The following is a 15,002-nucleotide window of genomic DNA, read 5'->3' on the forward strand; positions in this document are numbered from 1 at the left end:
TGGGTTCTTGGCTTCCTCCATTGAAAATGTTTTCAGCTGTCAGAGATATCTGTTTCTTGTTATTGGTTTTAGTGCTTTTGAAAGAAAGACTAAAACACTGACTTGTGTATTCTATTATAAATGAAGAGTATTCTCCAGTGGAATCCACAATGAGTGAGTGATGTATCTCCTTGGTCCTAGGAACGGTTATAAAAACTGTGTAGGTATTTAGTTCTCCAGAGTACTTCTAGAGAATAAAAGTTTGTTTCCTGAAAAGATTCTAGCAACATGCCAGCTCCTAGTCAATTTATGTGAGCTCACAAACTTAAAGATTAATAAAAATTAGACATAAGTAGTTAAGACACCTAATTGTCTCTTAAAGTAATGAGAATTAGGTACACAAATGCATTTTCCTACCTGGCCTGGATTCTGGCAGTTCAAGGAGATAGCATAATGTATTGAAAAGAATCTCTCCCATTTCTTTTACTGGTTTTGGGGCAATTTCTTAAATCTATCCCAGAAACAGTCATGCTCCACAAAACTAGCTGCTTGCAAACAACAGCGAAACTCTTACAGCCACAATTTGAGTCTGGTCCCATCTGATGAGCAAGCACCCACCAAACCCTTTGTATGCCATCATCATCTACCAGCAAAGCCGAAGCCAAAAACAATCCCACAGAGCAGAGACGTGGGGTTGTTGGAGGGTGCTTCCTCCCAGCTCCGCAGCTCACTGCGAGCAGGTAGCGGGGCTGGACCAGATTCTTCTTTGAAATGGGGGCACCTGACAGGGTCCTGGCAATGTATGTAACAGGGCTGAAACGTGGGTAGGAGCTGGCTTACAGTCTCTTATTGCCAAAGTATAACGTGGTAGTTGTACACATACAAATCTAACACACAGGATTTTATCCTGCATATTTGTTTTCAACCTTAAAAGTATGAGGAATTTCAAATCTGGTGTTCCCTGGTTGAGCAAGAAGGGAGGCTCTGTGTACCTTGCGTTACTTTACGTAAAGAGAAATGAAGGACTAAATTTTTAACAGAGAACTCTTTACATTTAAGTATTTCTGTGGTATTCGAATTAACAGGTGCTAAGAGGCAAGCAAACAAAAATTCTGATGTTTAAGCAGCCTGATTCAAATGTCTCTTTTCACTTGATTGTTTTTAAGTCCTGTTTCTTGTGATTTTTGTATGGGTAAGTGGCTCTTCAGGGGGGTCTGGAACATGGTTTGAACTGGTTGTAGTTAGCTGGTGAGAAGCCTGGGCAAAAGAGCGTTGTGTAAGCTCCTTCCTCTAACTTTGATTGCTTAATCCTTTATATTAAAGGCTCACAAGATTGGATTCAGAGTTCTCATTAATCATCACCTATGGACATCACAGATGTCTTAATCCCACTATTTCTTCATTTACTGTTGTGTTTACAGAGCAGAAATGACCTAAATTACCACAGGAATATAAAAAAATAGTTTCACTTTCCTTTCCCTTGGAGACACATCACCTTCCCAATAAAGTTATTATTTGTCAGTACCCCCAGCTTCTTTTGAGAACATAAGTGCTGTTTGTTATGGGCGACACAAGTGACAGAGGGCCTCACAGGCACATATAGAGGGACCGTGTTCAGATCCTACAAAGTGACCTTGTTAGGTCATTAAGCTAAATTGGTGCAAATCCCTAACTTGGTGCCACCACTCAAACTCACTTAACTTTAGTCATATCAGTTTCATTTAAGCTGATAATTTATCACACGAAATATTCTAAACTGGAATTTACAGACATAGTTTACAAATGAAACTAAGTACATTTTTAGATGACTTAAGATAATAACAGCTAAAAAAATGGTAGAAAGAAAGTGAAGTGCAACATTCACCTAAGATTTAATACTAAAAGCTGGTTTTCCATCTTCATTCTGCTACAAATCAAAATAGACTATTTTTGCAATGGGCAAAATGCAACTGAGTTAGACATTATACATGGCATATGCTACAATAAATGCTAAAATAAACCTTTGCTACCTGAAATAAAAAATAAATATATATTTAAACCTGGATCATGACAAGCCCACTTTCTGGATGCCAAAATATTTCTCAGTCACACACTTTTAGTTTAATTAATATCAATATAAGTAAAATTTTTTGGTCTAGCATACACTTCATACCAGAATTTGGAAAAGTACTCTCCATATTGTATAAAGCCAGTATAAATACATTTGGTAATGAAGTCAGATTTTGTTAGAACATTTTCAAGTGAATTAGATAATTTTGTCAAACTATTTAAATGTCTTAGCAAACCATTTGGGAAAATTGACTGCTGCACTTGGTATTGACTTTGGCAAAGGATGGTATAACATAGGGCTTTTTTTTTCAAAAAAAGAAAAAGCCTTTAAATCAAATTCTGAATCTTATGTCAAACTTGAGTAGACTATTTGTACTCCGCCTCATGTAGTTTTTGGCATCTTGCATATTTGATGACTCAGTAATTAGATTTCTTGATAGTAATCATTTGGTTCATTCCACAGACTTAAACTATGCAATCCAGTCTTGTCATCGTACTGGTTCACAGTATAGAAATTCTTCGCATTTACTTAAACATGAATGCTGAGACAGCTGACAAATGAGGCAAAACATTATATGTGTGCCAGAAAGCTGGAACGGTTAATATGAAGAAAGGTAGTGTTAGGTGTTTCTTTCCTATTGTAAACCATATATATTTTATATGAGTAATGGCATACTGCTATGAACTGGCAAAGGTGTAACAGTTCTATAATTCAGTGGCTCCAAGCATTAGATTATTAAGTGATTTTGCCCAGTTAAATGGATGAATGCTTTAAACAAAACTGTGCTAAATGAAATTCAAGGACTATTAGTTCACACTAAGTTTCTGTACTTGCAATTAAAATGTCATGTATGGGCTTTATTTCAGCAGTCATTAATAATGTAAGCATAAACAATTAAATACAGCAAAAGGATCTTGGACTGGGTATGACAAGGCTGAATGCAGATTATTTTGAGTTTAGAAAATGGTATTTGAGATGCTGAAAAAGTAATTATGTCATGAAACTAGACACCCTGCTTTAAAATAACTATTCAAAAATACATTCCACTCTCCATTTCCTGATGTTTGGTTCATGGTCTGTTATCATCTCACTCTTACATTTTGTCATAGGATATTAACTATGGTGTTTCTGCAAAGACTTTACATTACTTAGGTATATAAGCACTGAGATAATACATCAGCACTGTTGCCTCCTCTGAGAAAGAATACCTATTCCACTAGAACTGAAAACAGCAGAGACAATTCTGATGTAAACCTTGGCCTAAGCAAATGATCAAAATGTCTGTAGAAGGAGCTCAGTGAGAAACTCAGCTCACTCAGCATGGTGTTTCTGCTGAAAGAGAAGTGCTGTACTCTGGAACGGAGACACGAGGGGCAGCAAGGAGAATTCATCTGGGAGCTTCAGACCCCTCAAACTGGAAAACTGTCTGTTGCCCTCATTCTGGTCAAGTCTTTGCTTTCATTTCTTATTAACAGTATCAAAATGTGAAGTGCCTTAGAAACAAATCCAGCTTACTGACAGCCTGTTAAATCCTTCCCACAGTATATCCTTAGTTTATTTCATTCTTGGTTGGGATTTTTTGCGTTAACTCCCCTAGGAAGCCCATCCTAGAAGCAAGTCAAAGAGGAAACAGCTGAGCAGCACACTGGGCAGCAGTGAGAGGAAGGGATCCTGCTCCCCCAGGCTCAAGTAGTCCCATTCTGCAGGGAAAGAATAGCTCGTGGATTACCTTCACTTTGGACTGTCTGTCTCCATTCCTCCCATTTGCGCTCACTGCCTTCTCTGCTACAGAAAACTTCATATTTATCTGGTATAACTTCCACCTAAATCAGCATGCCCAGTGCCTCCTGTTGGCCATGACTCTGCCACAGGCATGAGTCTGCCAGCAGGAAATAGAAGGTCAGGAATGTGGGCGGCAGGGCAGGGAAGGAGAAGGGCTGGGCACAGGCATCTTATGTGACAGGGACAGGATAAGTCTATTCCTATGATGGGCAGATATACATCATACATTGAGAGGGGGCACTGGTACCTGCTGCTGGCATAGGTCAGAAGAGATGGCTGAAGGAGGAGCTGGGTATAGAAGCTAAGCTTGCCACACCATTCATCCCCTAATTAAGAAGAAAATGGAGTAATTTGTTCCTAATTGAATTTCCTCAATCAGATTGTCCTTCAACTACTCCAGGTGTAATTTTCCTTACTGTGCCCATTCCATGCCACATACACTCTGCCTTCTGCCCTTTGCTTAAAGCATACAATTAAAAACTTTCTGGGCTTTCCTTTCCCCATATAAAAGAAGGGATGAGTCAGTCACTGGACTAGGATGGAAAAACGCTATGTTCAATTGCTGTATTTGCTAAAGAACCCCAACATATTTTTAGGGAAAAAATCTCTTAATCTCTCTGTATCCCAAGTTCCCATCAGTAAAGCAAAATTAGAGGCCCTTCCCTGTCCAAAGTTCTAGGAACAAAACCTGTAAGTGTGATGTTTAATTTGCATGAGTCTAGGCACCAAAAAAAAAACCCTGAGCAAAAAGATTAGAGGAGAATTTTGTGGCTTACAGAGATTCTTTACTGTTGAGAAGATGTTATGAGATCCTTGAGCAAATGGTGCTTTAGAAATATCAGATACTGCAGCAATGCAACGCAATGCAATCCATACTGTAGCAATGCAATCTATACAATCAGTGTGACAATATACTCTTCCCTGATGAGGATCTTACTGGTTAATGCCTGCTGCTGAGAGATGTATTACAGAAAATCTTATCAGAGAGCAAGGAAGTGAGAAAGCCTGGCACTGACAGGCTTACTAAGGCTAAATAAGTCTTACTAAGGCAAACACTGCCTTATTCCTGAGTGAGTCATAGTTTGGGTTTTTACCCTTTGAGAGATTTCTCATTTTAGCTGAGAAAAGTTCTCTGCACTTACCCAAACCTACAAGAACTCATCAAGGAAGAATTAAAAAAAAAAAAATCTAAATGCAATTGCATGATATGAAGAAAAAAAATCTTAGTGTGTTTTGTTGAAGACAAGGACAAGGCCCTGAGCAACCTGATAGTAATGTCAAAGTTTGCCCTGCTTTGCAGAGGGGATGGATGACATGACCTTCTGAGGTCCCTTCAAAACTAAATTATTCTATGATTCTAAAACAAACAAAATTGCTTAGTTTGGGCCAGTGTTTTCCATTTGAACAGCATCCATGCAAAGTAAAATAAACAATTAATCATTCATTATCATGCCAGACAGAGGCCAAGCATGTTTCACACACATACCCTTCCCTGGCACTCTCCAACGGTGACTGATGGTGATGTGGACTGGAAAGGGTAGAGTCGAGTGGATGGTGTCTTGAAGGGATGTCATGAGAAGGTGGCAATATACCTGGTGAGGGACCGTTATGGTTAGCGCTGGAACCACTGTACATGCCTGTGAACACACATCATTTTGCAAAATAAAATAAGCAAGGAAAGAAGCATCCAAGTAAGTCCTTGAGAGTCCCCAACTCCTTCCCTATCCCCCACCCGACCCTGAGACACAAACACACCGCAGCCCACTTCTGTTGGGGAAGTCATACTGCCAGGGGGAGTCACCTACTCAGAGACCCAGTACGTTAGTGAATACTGCTGTGCTTGGAACAGCACTCAAAGCTGTATCAAGGTATTTTGACACCTGTGTGTCTCCCCTCCAGCCCTCTCAGGTGGTCTGTTTCTTCCTTGTTGTGACTGCAGACCTGTAAGCACTCCTCCTAGCAGGTGGTAGGACTTGGCAGGACTCTCACCCTGCCTTCACCATACTTCTGAGTGAGAACTCACAGTGCTTGTTGCTTGCAGAATGATGGAGCTCATATTGACAGCGGAGTGGTACATGACACCTTACCAACATCACATTAGACACTGAACTCAGAGCACTGTGTTTGTTTAAGGGGGACCAGGATTTGGGGTTTTTTTCATTGTTCATTTAAAACTTTTTAATTTGACTTTCAATTAGTATGCTGCTGGACATCCTAGACCATTTAAAAATACCACATATTGATACAAATGAAACCCCAATAAATTAAATATGAAGAGGAGTGAGGAGAAATTTTTAATGAGATCATGAAAACAAAAGGTTTACTAGTACACAGAGGTACTGAAGGAGTGTTGATGTTCCATTTTTTTTAGGACTCTAGCTACTCTCCTCTACCATGGCAGTCAAGCACCAATAGTCAAGTGTCTATCATGCCCTCAAGCACATACTTTGTTGAGGAAGCTTTGTCCAGGACTCTTGGATTAAGATGCTGGGATTAAGTTTTTTTCTTACAGTCTCCGTTCTAAAGAGTAAGCCATGCACTAAGACAGTCTAGGCTATCTGGGGGTCAGAGCCTTGACGCTGACTTTTGGCGTGAAGGCTGCAGCGAGGGCAGGCATCTGCAATGAGGGGAGATTGCAGAAGTGCCTGCTGCCTGGCGTTACGAACACTGTTTGCAAACACCACCCTATGGCAGGGGGAAAAAAAGGACTGGCTCCTAGTAAGTGCAATTCTTGGGAAAGTCTAGTCCTCCTTTTCTCAGTTTCTCTGCCCTTCTCCTCCTCTTCTTAAAGTTTGCCTACAACACATCTCCCAGAGTTTTGGCCCACCAGGGCATGCCTCCCAGGGAATCTGCACACAGAGGAGGACTAGAGCAGCCACTGTATTCTGAAGGCTGTGGGGAGCAAATGAAGTTTGCCAGCTCCCACAGTGTCCAGCTACAGCACAGAAGACCCCACACGCCCTCTGAGGCCTAGTTTCTTTGCCTTCTCTCCTCCTGTAGCATTCACCTTTCCTCTCCCACTCACTGTGCGCGGAGCTACGCATTCATGAAGACAGAGCTGTGTGTCAGCTATGCTTGGACGTGTCCCATGTCACTGACAGGGTTCTGGATGGCACTCCTCCCAAACCTTCACAGTGACATGGAACAAGCAGAAAGCATCATGAAAATCTGGAGCTGTGGGGAATGTGTGACAGCCCTCTGGGTGGATAAGACACGGCTGAATGTCAGCATCTGTTTCTGTGCAATTGAAGAGCAGAACCACTAAGGCAAGATTCCAGCCACCTTTGTCAGGGACTTCAGATGAGTCAAAAACCTCTCATGAACAATGAGTCCTCAGCTGTTGACAGATCTAAAGCAACAAAAATGAACCACATCATCTCTGTCTCCCACTAGACAGAACATTTGTCAACCAGCCAGTGAAACCAACTTGCTTTCTGCACTGAAAGCCAGACAGAAGGGGCTTTAAGTCAGATGTTCCCAGGTGATGCTAGGATTTATTTGTCAAAGCCTCTTCTGATAACAGTGAGTCAGTATCTAGGATGCTACACTGTGAAAATGTCATTTTTCTACTGGTGGCTTCAGTCCATTTTATAATACAATAGTTTCCACTTCCCCCAAATCCTTACTGTTCATACATTCATTACCAGGCTTGGAAGATGAGCCAAATACCAATTTGACCTTGACTGTACAGTGTCATTTCACACTTCAGCTGTATTTCTTACAACATGCAGTTCAGGTATATTGGCAGCACAGCCTGGAGGAAACTGCTGAACATGAAGAGAGATGTTTATGCTCTCTAAGCGTAGCAGACTATTACTGGTCCCTGTCAATAACTCACCCAAAAAGCTCAAAAACCCTCAAAAGGCAGTTTTAGCAGTGTGGTGGCCAGTAAACACACTCAAATGTTTTATCTTACAATCCCACTCCTGAACAGTTCATGAATGTTTAAGAGGTCTCTCCTGGCCCCTTCCATATTGTCTCAGCTGCTGAGGATAGTTCAACTCTTTGCTTGAGGTGGATGAGCAAGACAGAGTAGCAGAGTACCTACAATCAGCTTGCCCCTCTAGAAAAGCAAGATGTTAAAAAAAACACCCCACACATCCATATGTCCAGGAGACGAGTCCTGCATGATCCCATGCACTCAAACCCACCCCATTAGAAAACCAAATGAAACCAGAATCCCTGTCACTCTGAGTTTCTGCCATGCCCAGCCACTATGCAGAGGAGTTCACCCAGCTGTGGAACTACTAGAGTGGACACCCGTTGCCCACTCTTGGGCTTGAAAAGATGTATTGCTGTGGATCTCCTCTCCTATTTAAAGTAGGGCTTCTTCCATCCACCCTGAGTTTATCCATCTTTTGACTTACTGATCACACCTTCCCTGGAAAAGGCCCCTGCTTGGAGCATATGTGTGCTGAGGCTTGTAAGGTTTGTTCATCAGTGAGTTTTCCTTTTCCTACATCTTTATTTACCACAACACCCTCACTTACGCTCAGTTTGACACGTGGCATCTCTTGTCCCCCCAACCCCCCTTCCACACCGCAGCTTGTGCTGCCTCACCCCAGAAGCCGCTGGCTCCCCTTGCACTGACGCCCCCTCTCCACGGCATTGCTAGATCAGCAGCCCACCACAACATTGGCCGAAGCACGTCAGGGTAAACCCAGCTGTCCCCATATCCTCTGTGACACTTCGACAAATGTGGCGCTACACGTGTGCTGCCTGCTGCCAAGCAGCATGTGTCACAGCTGAGCCCTGCCTGCTTCTTCCGCAGTGGGAACACTAATTTTGGGTGCCACTCTCTGGTATCCAGCTGCCAGTATTCATGAAACTTGTCAGAACGCAATTATCTCTGAGGCGTTTGTCAAATGTGGTTGAGCTTGGCTCATGGGTTTAAAAAAATACTGTGGGGAAGGGGACTGACACACATGTGGACAGAGAGGCGAGCAAAATGATTACATAAGCCTTGCTTCCTAAGGAAACGAGACTAAACCCAGAATCCCGATTTGTACAGTGTGTATCCCTCAGACACAGGGCTAGTGGGAGGAACGGAGGGAGCTGCAAGGCTGCTCTGGCATCAGACACAGCGATGTGCGCTCCTGGGCCTGCTGGTGAGGCTCTGAGACTGCACAGCCTACCATTTGGATGAGGGCTGCATCCGCCCCTGAAGCTTCTGGATAGTGAGAAAGCCGAAACACGAGCCAACGTAGACAAAGAATCGCCCCTATTGTTCACTTGCTTTGCTTGCATGGGGTGTCTGCCTGTAATTAAGAGTACTTCGAGGGCCATGTGGCACACACAATGGAAGATGGGATTTACTATGAGATTCCATGTGAGTCTGCAATTAGACATTAGTCATTTCTGTTGAGTCACTGAGAACCAATTTGGTACTTATTTAAAGTTATTTATCTTATACAGTGCAAAACAAGGGCACTCCAACATAACACTAACTTTACTTCCTTCAGAGGGACAGAACTTTGGTCGTGGGCACTGTGCAGGGTGTACTATACGAGGCACTATGAATGCTATCAGCTATCAGCCATTTATGCTGCTACTGGAATTCATTTTGACTGTAAAAAGTTTTGATATGCATATTTTTATTCCAGACTTAAGATACTCAAAGTTTGGAGCTGCTGTCACTCTGAGTCCATGACTACGTAATGGTATGTTCATGGGTGTTAAGCCCAAAGATGGTGCTTTTAGAAGGAAATATTGTCAGTGGCAGTTTATCAGGAAAGAGAGAGAGTGAATTGCCTTGTTCAGGGAAGCAGGAGGTATCTGCAGATATGAGGGTGTATAAGGTCCTTCCCATTGCCAAGCCCTAACAGAAAGGAAGAGTTGTTTCAGGGGAGAGAAATGCTGTCTTTGCTGCGTGGATTCCTTTGCCCAGGAAACTAAGTGCCTCTACAATGGAAGAAGTCAAGGGGGGAAGAGCAGTTGCTATTCCAGCCTCAGTATAATTTTCAATACTTCTAAAATGTCACTTCTTTTACAGTTTTTCTTCCTTTTTTTCAGCAGCGAGCCATAATATTCTGAGTACCTAAAGTCACACAGAAGCCTTTGGAGCTGTTATGAATGACTGCTCCCGCAAGTGCAACCCACTTCAGGACTGTGCACCTTGGGCCTCTTCACGCATTGACCATCTTAGCTTGTAAATATATGTCATCAATCAATATTTTAAATGGCTTGGCCTTTAACCTTAACATCTGTTGCCAAAACAGTACTCTAAGCATCTGTGACTAGCAGCTTTTTTTCCTCCCAGCTTTATGCTAACTGAGACCAGAAAAACAATAATAAAACATGCCCAGAGAAAATGCCTGAGTGGAATTACCTAAATGGAGACACTTCTTTTGCAGGGAGAGTGATACGAGCTCTTGGGCACAGCTAGAGTTGAATGTGTGCAGCCATGAAGCATCTTAGTTATGAGGAGGCAAAAAGGAGGAAGATCTAAGCAAACAATGGGCTCCTCTGACTGCAAAACATTCTTTTGCTCACTGTCTTACCCAGTCCTAAGCACAAACCTGCTTTGAAGTCGGACACAAGGGATGGGAACTTTTTTAATATTTCATTTTTTTTGTGATTGGCTTTCATCCCTGACATATTTAAAATGTGCTTTAACTTGGAGAAAGACAAAACTGAAACTCTCCAGGAATCCAAGTGATCCCTAAAGCCCAGAGCTCTGCACATTAATAATGTGGTTTCTTTGGGGGAAAGAAAAAAGGGAGGGGGGAACCCCAAACTCAAAACAAAAACCCAAACCATGAACATTTTCATATTTTCAAGTAGAATCAAGAGGATATCATATACGGTATTTATCCATATATATCCTATATAGAGTATTATAGCTGACTTCTCCAGAAATATTACCTCTGCTTATTTGAAAGAGCGAATGTGCAAACATTGCAGACTATAGGTGGCAGTAGGAATGTCCTTATGCTTTAATTCTGTAAGGATCAGCATGTTAGCCTCTATGCCCTAAATAATGACAGAGCAACAGGTTTGCCTATGGAATTGTACTACACATAGTATGAAGCAACTTCTGTTTCACTGTAAAACAGTCTTTCAAATCTTGATTTATTTTCCCTGGCACTTCTTCATACTGTGCATGTGATGGGGTCTCATATGGGGTGATGCGATGGAAATATTGGCGAAGATTTACTAGGTTTTTTACAACATCCTGGTGATGGATTGATATAATCAGCAAAGAAATCATATCAGAGAAAGCCAGTATTATGGATAGATAAAATCCTTAATTTCACAAGAGGTTCTCAGAAATGACACTGAGAGGTTAGGGATGGTCTGTTTATCTGTAAGCTAATAACTTTTTTCCTGTTTTATTGTTGTCACTTGAAATCTGAGGCTATTTCTGAGGTTCTTAAGTGCAGCCTGTTCTGAGGGAAACGTCACTGGTCTTTCCCGTCCTGCCTGGAAGCGAGAGGCCAAGCCATGCTTCAGCTACACTGGACTGTCAGGGGTGGAGAGCAGAGGCCACGTGCTGCCCTCACAGATCTTAAGAGTGCAGACGACACAGGCAGAGAATGGAAATAATCCCCCCAAGTCCCTCCAGCTTTCTGTCACTTTTTGAGGAGCCACATATAAACCATGAGTGCAGGCTCCCAGGGGAACAATGTTAGAATGATGGGTTATTTCCCTTTCTACTCCATTCTGTTCACCAGTTACATTCCAACATTTTAGTGCCACTTGAACTAGAAAGGAGAATAGGACATGTCAAGCAGGATGCATTTTTTGTTTTCATTTTTAAGATTTGGAGTGAGAAAAAAAGCAGGAGATCCTTGCCTAAGTAATTTTTCGTAATTTATTACTTTGCTCTTACAAAGCAGAATATATTAATAAAGTGCATCAGCTCTTCCCTTGGTGCAGGGGAACTAGCACCAGGCATTTTTGTTTTCTAATCCCAGTTTACCATTGGATTTCTCTAAGCCTCAACAGAAACAAGCTAGGGTTTGTCTGGAAAGCTTGTACTCAGTTACTACATCCATTTAAAACATATTTAGTAATACCAAGTCAAGCCTCTCCTCCACAGTGGAACTGAAAGAGGATAAAGTGCATCTTATATCAAGATAGATTAATTTAGCTCTAAGCTAACTAATTTTATGAATAATTTTGCATTTTTAATAGCACTGAACATTTTCTAATGTTGACCAAGTTTGAAAGTAGTCTTCAAAAATGGCACCCCTGCCTTTTTGTGTCTCACCTTGGCTCTGCTCTGCAATCCAAAGACTTCCTCCTGTGAGGAAAGGCTGAGAGAGTTGGGCTTGTTCAGCCTGGAGAAGAGAAGGCTCCGGGGAGACCTTACTGCAGCCTTTCAGTACTGAAAGGGGGCTTATAAGAAAGATGGGGACAGACTTTTTAATAGGGCCTGTAGCGATAGGACAAGAGGTAATGGTTTTAAACTAAAAGAGGGTAGATTCAGACTAGATATAAGAATGAGATTTTTTTATGATGAGGGTGGTGAGACACTGGCACAGGTTGCCCAGAGAGGTGGTAGAAGCCCCATCCCTGGAAACATTCAAGGTCAGCTTGGACGGGGCTCTGAGCAACCTGATCTAGTTGAAGATGTCCCTGCTCGTTGCAGGGGGGTTGGACTAGATGGCCTTTAAAGGTCCCTTCCAAGCCAAGCTATTCTATGATTCTATGATTCAAACTGTCCTCCACTCTTAGGCATAGCATGCGGTATACCAGACTCCACATTCCTGCCCCAAAATTAGGAATAGTCTGCCCAAAACTGGGTTTAGTATGCATTATTATTTAAACATCATAGAATGAAAAAGTGATTAATATCTGTTACATCTTTTTTCTGGAGATTCTCTCCAGACCATACAAAGTGTTAGATATAAAATGTTGCCATATATCCATCCCACTTCTAATACACAGCTGCCATTAAAAAATTAATAAGATATTGGGATACGTCTGGAACATGACAGAGAATGACACAAGAAAACGCGACAATGACGGCTTATAAATCAAGTGAATGGTGTAATCTGGAATTTTGCGTGTAGTATTGGTTATCCCATCCCAAAATGGATATTACAGAGTTAGAGAAGTTTCAAAGGCAGTAACATGAATGGTTGTCCAAAAGCAGGTTCCACCAAAGCAGACCAAGTAAGAGTCTATGTGCATATTCTTCTCATTGAACATCATCTGAAAGTTGCACATGCAAAATTAATCAAGGAAAGTATTTTTTCAAAAAAGTGTGGGCTTTGCAACTCAGTGATACATGATGTTGCTGAAGCCAAGAATAAAATAAATATGAAAATTAGAAAAAGGGCTAAATAGTTACATGGACAGAAAGAGATTTGAGAGTGAAAACAGCTCAGCGAAAGGTTCCCCACTCTCATCTCTAGAATCAGTGGAGGGATATGGGTGCCTTCACAGGGTGAGGCAGATTACAATTAAAGTGATGGACTTTGAGAGTTCCTCTTTCTCTCCGCTGGCTAAACAAAGAACCTGAGATTGCGACATCCCTGATTCAGGATCCTCTACTGAGGTTCAAAAGTTGTGAATCTAGATCTTATTTTTAGCAGAAGGGAATGGAAGCATCTTTTTCTCTTCCTACAAAATGTATAGAACAGTCTAAGGTCCCTGAAAGGGGCCAGCTCTTGTTCAAACCACAAGAAAGAAAAAGACAGACAAGAAGGAATGAAAGAAAGATTAAATACTAGAAAAGATAATTAAAACAACATGTTTGACATTTCAAATTCAAGCTTTTCCTCCATTCATACATCACCATATTACTTGTTATAGTCACACAATGCATGATAGTACACAGCCTCATCAACTTTTCTGCAGCTCCTGAAGAGCCGGAAAACCTTACTGCTGCGTGCCTTTGTCTTTGCTAGAGCACTCACTTGGCGTTAGCAAAGCTCAGGCACCTGCATTCTGCTGAAGCCAAGGCAAACTTTTTAAAAAAGAACAAATGGCTAGAGGCTGACTTTCAGCAGGGCTACTCCTCCCTTCACGTGACATTAACAGGGGCTATTTGGCTGACTAACTCTGAAAAAAAAAGTCAGGCCTTAGCAAACAACTCACAAAATGATTTCATTTTATTTGTTGGTTTGTTGTTTTTTTTCATCTTCCATAGTGGCAAATCAGACCCATAAGCTTTTCTGTTTTAAATCCTGTATTATATGACATACTTAGCACCATACTTATTAGAAGTATTCTTACCTGTAATTAAATCATGATGACCTACAGATCTACCACATTTCCCATCCAAAATGTGTTGTGAAGATGTGTGGAGTTGTTGTATAGCTAAGCATTCACTTAGTACATCTTGTTCGATATCAGTACATGAATTTAGCTACAAGAGGAGGATAAAACAAACATTTTATTTCAAAGTAAACCAAATGACTTCTAATTAAATTCATATGTCTCTTTGCTTAAAGATTATGTATAGAAGGAAGGAACAAAATGTCATTCTCAGGAACTTGGTGTAATTAAGGATGTATCTATTACTTGGTATTTTTAATTTGAGATAATTTTGGTTTTCTTAAGCGCACAAGTTAAGTGTGCTAATCTTAAATCAACAACAGTTTGCTTCAGAAAATAATGTACCCTGTGTTTCTTCAAACCTTCCTGCATATTTTCAGATTTTCTGTAGTTTCTTGGCTTCTGTGGCAAAAGGATTGCCTCACCTTGTAGCTGTGACACTTGGAAAGACATTTGATAGGGAAAGAAAAGCATTTGTGCTTATCAGATTAGAACTGGTGGAATAATACACTGTCAGTAATGTGTAAGAGGTATCACTGATATGTCAGCTGTTCTCCATGTAAATTAAAGCTCTGGCAAAAGTGTCTGAAGCAAACTCTTGAAAACCACAATGTCGATCATATTAAAAACAGCAGGAGAGGAGAATTAAGAAAGAAAAGCATTTCTAATTCTCTTTCAAACATGCTGATGTTGCCAAGCTTTTGTCATAATATAGTGCTCACATTACACAAACAGCCATCATATTCTATAGCCATTAATAAATAGTTACTGTCTTTACGTTTACAGTTTTGCATACCGATCTCCCCTGGGTTTGGTTATTCTAAATAAAAGGTCCAGGCAAAGCTATTTAGAATTCTGCTATACAGCCATTTGTTGGTTGAAGATAAACATCTAACATTTGGATCACAAAGTGCATCTGCAGCCAATTAAACTTAAACTACTACTAAATTAACAGCTAACTTTC

General features: G+C 41.1%; 1 protein-coding gene across 2 annotated transcripts in view; it reads right to left on the reverse strand.

Annotated features, from left to right (window-relative positions):
- GLIS1 (GLIS family zinc finger 1) overlaps positions 1 to 15,002 on the reverse strand; it is a 205,767-nt gene that overhangs the window by 21,495 nt on the left and 169,270 nt on the right. For both annotated transcript variants that reach the window (XM_050901384.1, XM_050901385.1), the window contains 2 exons: positions 13,997 to 14,129; positions 5,298 to 5,448 (listed from right to left, as the gene is read on the reverse strand). In XM_050901384.1, coding sequence (XP_050757341.1) covers positions 5,298 to 5,448; positions 13,997 to 14,129 — 284 coding nt within the window. The remainder of the gene's footprint in view (positions 1 to 5,297; positions 5,449 to 13,996; positions 14,130 to 15,002) is intronic.

This window comes from Gymnogyps californianus, chromosome 8, assembly GCF_018139145.2.
Source record: "Gymnogyps californianus isolate 813 chromosome 8, ASM1813914v2, whole genome shotgun sequence".
NCBI lineage: Eukaryota > Metazoa > Chordata > Aves > Accipitriformes > Cathartidae > Gymnogyps > Gymnogyps californianus.